Below are 2,758 nucleotides of genomic sequence, written 5' to 3'. Positions count from 1 at the left end.
CTCTGATGTGCGTGTGGTGTGCGTGTTACCCGTGTGGTGTGCGTGTCTCACCCGTGTGCGTCCTCTGATGTGCGTGTGGTGTGCGTGTGGTGTGCGTGTGCGTGTTACCCATGTGGTGTGCGTGTGCGTGTTACCCGTGTGGTGTGCGTGTGCATGTTACCCGTGTGGTGTGCGTGTCTCACCCGTGTGCGTCCTCTGATGTGCGTGTGGTGTGCGTGTGGTGTGCGTGTGCGTTTTACCCGCGTGGTGTGCGTGTGCGTGTCTCACCCGTGTGCGTCCTCTGATGTGCGTGTGGTGTGCGTGTGGTGTGCGTGTGCGTTTTACCCGCGTGGTGTGCGTGTGCGTGTCTCACCCGTGTGTGTCCTCTGGTGGGCCTTCAGGTGGGAGCTCTTGGTGTAAACCTTCCGGCAGCCGTTAAACTGACAGCGGTGAACCCTCTTCTTGTTCTCCGGTACGTCTCCCCCCAGGCTGCCCCCCCCTCCCTGCTCGCCGTCGCTGGGCGGTGACGAGCCCCCCCCCCGCGAGGCCGCCGCCCCCAGCCCCGCCTTCTTGGCCACTTGTTTGAGCGTCAGCGTGCCGTCGGCCGCGGCGGTGAGAGTCTGCGTGGGCTTCACCGGGTGGCGTCCGAGCTCCGGCGACGAGGGCGGCGTGAGGGACGTGACGGCGGCGCTCAGCTGGGCGGCGCTGACCCCTGACCCCTGGTCCTTCGTCCCCGCGCCCGCCTGGCTCTTGTTGGGGTGGAGGCTCTTGGCCCTGGGCAGGGAGAGCAGCAGCGGGGGGGGGGCGGGGAGGAGGGGGTCCGTCAAGTCCGTCAGATCCTCGTCGCTGTCGGCGCCCCCCCCCTGCAGGAAGGCCGGCGTCAGGAGGCCGTCAAGCTCCTCGTCCAACAGCTCCGACAGCCGCTTGGGCTCTGTCTGCAGGTAGCGCTCCAGCTCCAGACACGTCTGCAAGAGAGAGGTCAGGGGTCAGGGTCAGGGGGAGAGAGAGAGAGAGAGAGATGGTCAGACGTCAGGGTTAGGGGGAGAGAGAGAGAGAGAGAGAGAGAGGGTCAGACGTCAGGGTCAGGGGGAGAGAGAGAGAGATTTGGGCAAACTTCTATGTAGTATCATCAACACCAGACTTGTAACTGAGGGGTACAATTCCCTGACTGTATTACTAGATATGATACTTACTACCACTACCTTTGTACTTAATATTCGGCCACCCAGTACACGGCATAAATATATTATCATGAACACTCTCACGTAGATGAAACGGATCCAACACAAATGTACGAATTAGAAACAGGTCTTTATTTCTACACAGCGATGGTATGCACTTTTATGGCAAAGAGTATTCGTCGGTATATCAATAGAGAATGTCCAATCTCTGAAGGCGCAGGTGGTAAATATACGACCTGGAATAGTTAAGGAATAACAGCAATGATACTTTAATGATTATAGGCTGGATACACTAGAGGGGGTTAATCCGGTCGCTTGTAAGCCGTCAGGAGTAGGAGGGGGGGGGGGGGGGGTAGAATCCGGCTGCCTCGTCCGGCCAAGGGTATCCCAGGTGAACCCACTGTAGTGCCGTTCAATGCGCCGGCGATCCTTGGACCACAGATGAAAGCAGGTGGACTCTTTGTGGGCCGGCTCTCTCCGGTCCACGGGGGAGAGACGTGAAGCGACCTCGTCTTGCAGAGCGTCTCCTCACCTTGCGTCCTCTCCAGGGGGGGGGGTTCCAACACACGGCAGTGTCGGGGGTCTTTATCCATGGAATAATCAAAGTATCCAAAGCATAATCCGTGCCTGGGAAGGCGGGCTGTCGTCGGTAGAATAATCCGGTATACAGGTCCACTCGCTCGTCGGCTCTGGGCTCCTCGGGTGCAGCTTCACATAGGGTCAACCACCCTGGGTAAGCAGCCAGTTCTCTGCCCGAAACGATGGGGTACTGACTACGGTAGTATTCTCACTGCACGAAGCACTATATATTAACAGACTATTATTAGCTTAATAGACTACGTCCAACTCGACGATATAGTGCCAAATATGACTATTCAAATATTAATATACACGATGTCTCAATACCGATGGTAGGCGAACTTGGCCTTACTCCACACGTGGCGTCGCGGGGAGGCTTCACGTCTGTGACTCTATTGGAGGGTAAGAAACTGGACTGAAAGAAAGTCCTACTTTAGTAGCGCAGTATATATACGCACTATGAACAAATAGTCCCATTAGTGGTGCGGTAGCCAAATTCCTACGCGGAACTAGGACTTGTTCGTACATGTCGAGCGGTACGTTTGAACTGGGTCTGAAGGGTATGGCAGCCTGGCACCAAGGTCTCGACCAATAGTAGAATGGAGACTATTATGGGATGTTCAGTAGGCTAGAATGGATATTCAATGCATATTGTACAAGGAATATACAAGGGATATCAGGGAATATTAGAGGATATACAAATACAATTAAATATATATATATAAATAAATATATATATTCGGTTTAATCTGGCCCTTCACAACAAGACTCATAGAATTCCTTACGGAACACAGCGTTCTAAGTAAAAGCCAAATCGGATTCTTACCAAATTATCGTACCTCTGACCATATATACACTCTTAAAACCCTAATTGACATTCACGTAAAACAGAACAAAAACAAAATATATTCTTGCTTTGTCGATTTCGAAAAAGCTTTTGATTCAATTTGGCACAAAGGTCTTTTCTTCAAATTCTAGAAAGTGGTGTTGGAGGAAATACATATGACTTGATCAAATCC

General features: G+C 53.0%; 1 protein-coding gene across 1 annotated transcript; it reads right to left on the bottom strand.

Annotated features, from left to right (window-relative positions):
• Window positions 1-352: 352 nt before the first annotated feature.
• klf7b (Kruppel like factor 7b) lies at window positions 353-944 on the bottom strand (the record flags this gene model as incomplete). The annotated part of the gene is made up of 1 exon (XM_084339566.1): window positions 353-944. A coding segment is annotated over one exon (592 nt), but the record flags the coding sequence as incomplete, so codon positions are not given.
• Window positions 945-2,758: the final 1,814 nt, after the last annotated feature.

The sequence above is a fragment of the Notolepis coatsorum genome, assembly GCF_963971535.1.
Source record: "Notolepis coatsorum genome assembly, contig: SCAFFOLD_1552, whole genome shotgun sequence".
NCBI classification, from domain to species: Eukaryota; Metazoa; Chordata; class Actinopteri; order Aulopiformes; family Paralepididae; genus Notolepis; species Notolepis coatsorum.
This window is presented reverse-complemented; position numbering and strand designations above follow the sequence as displayed.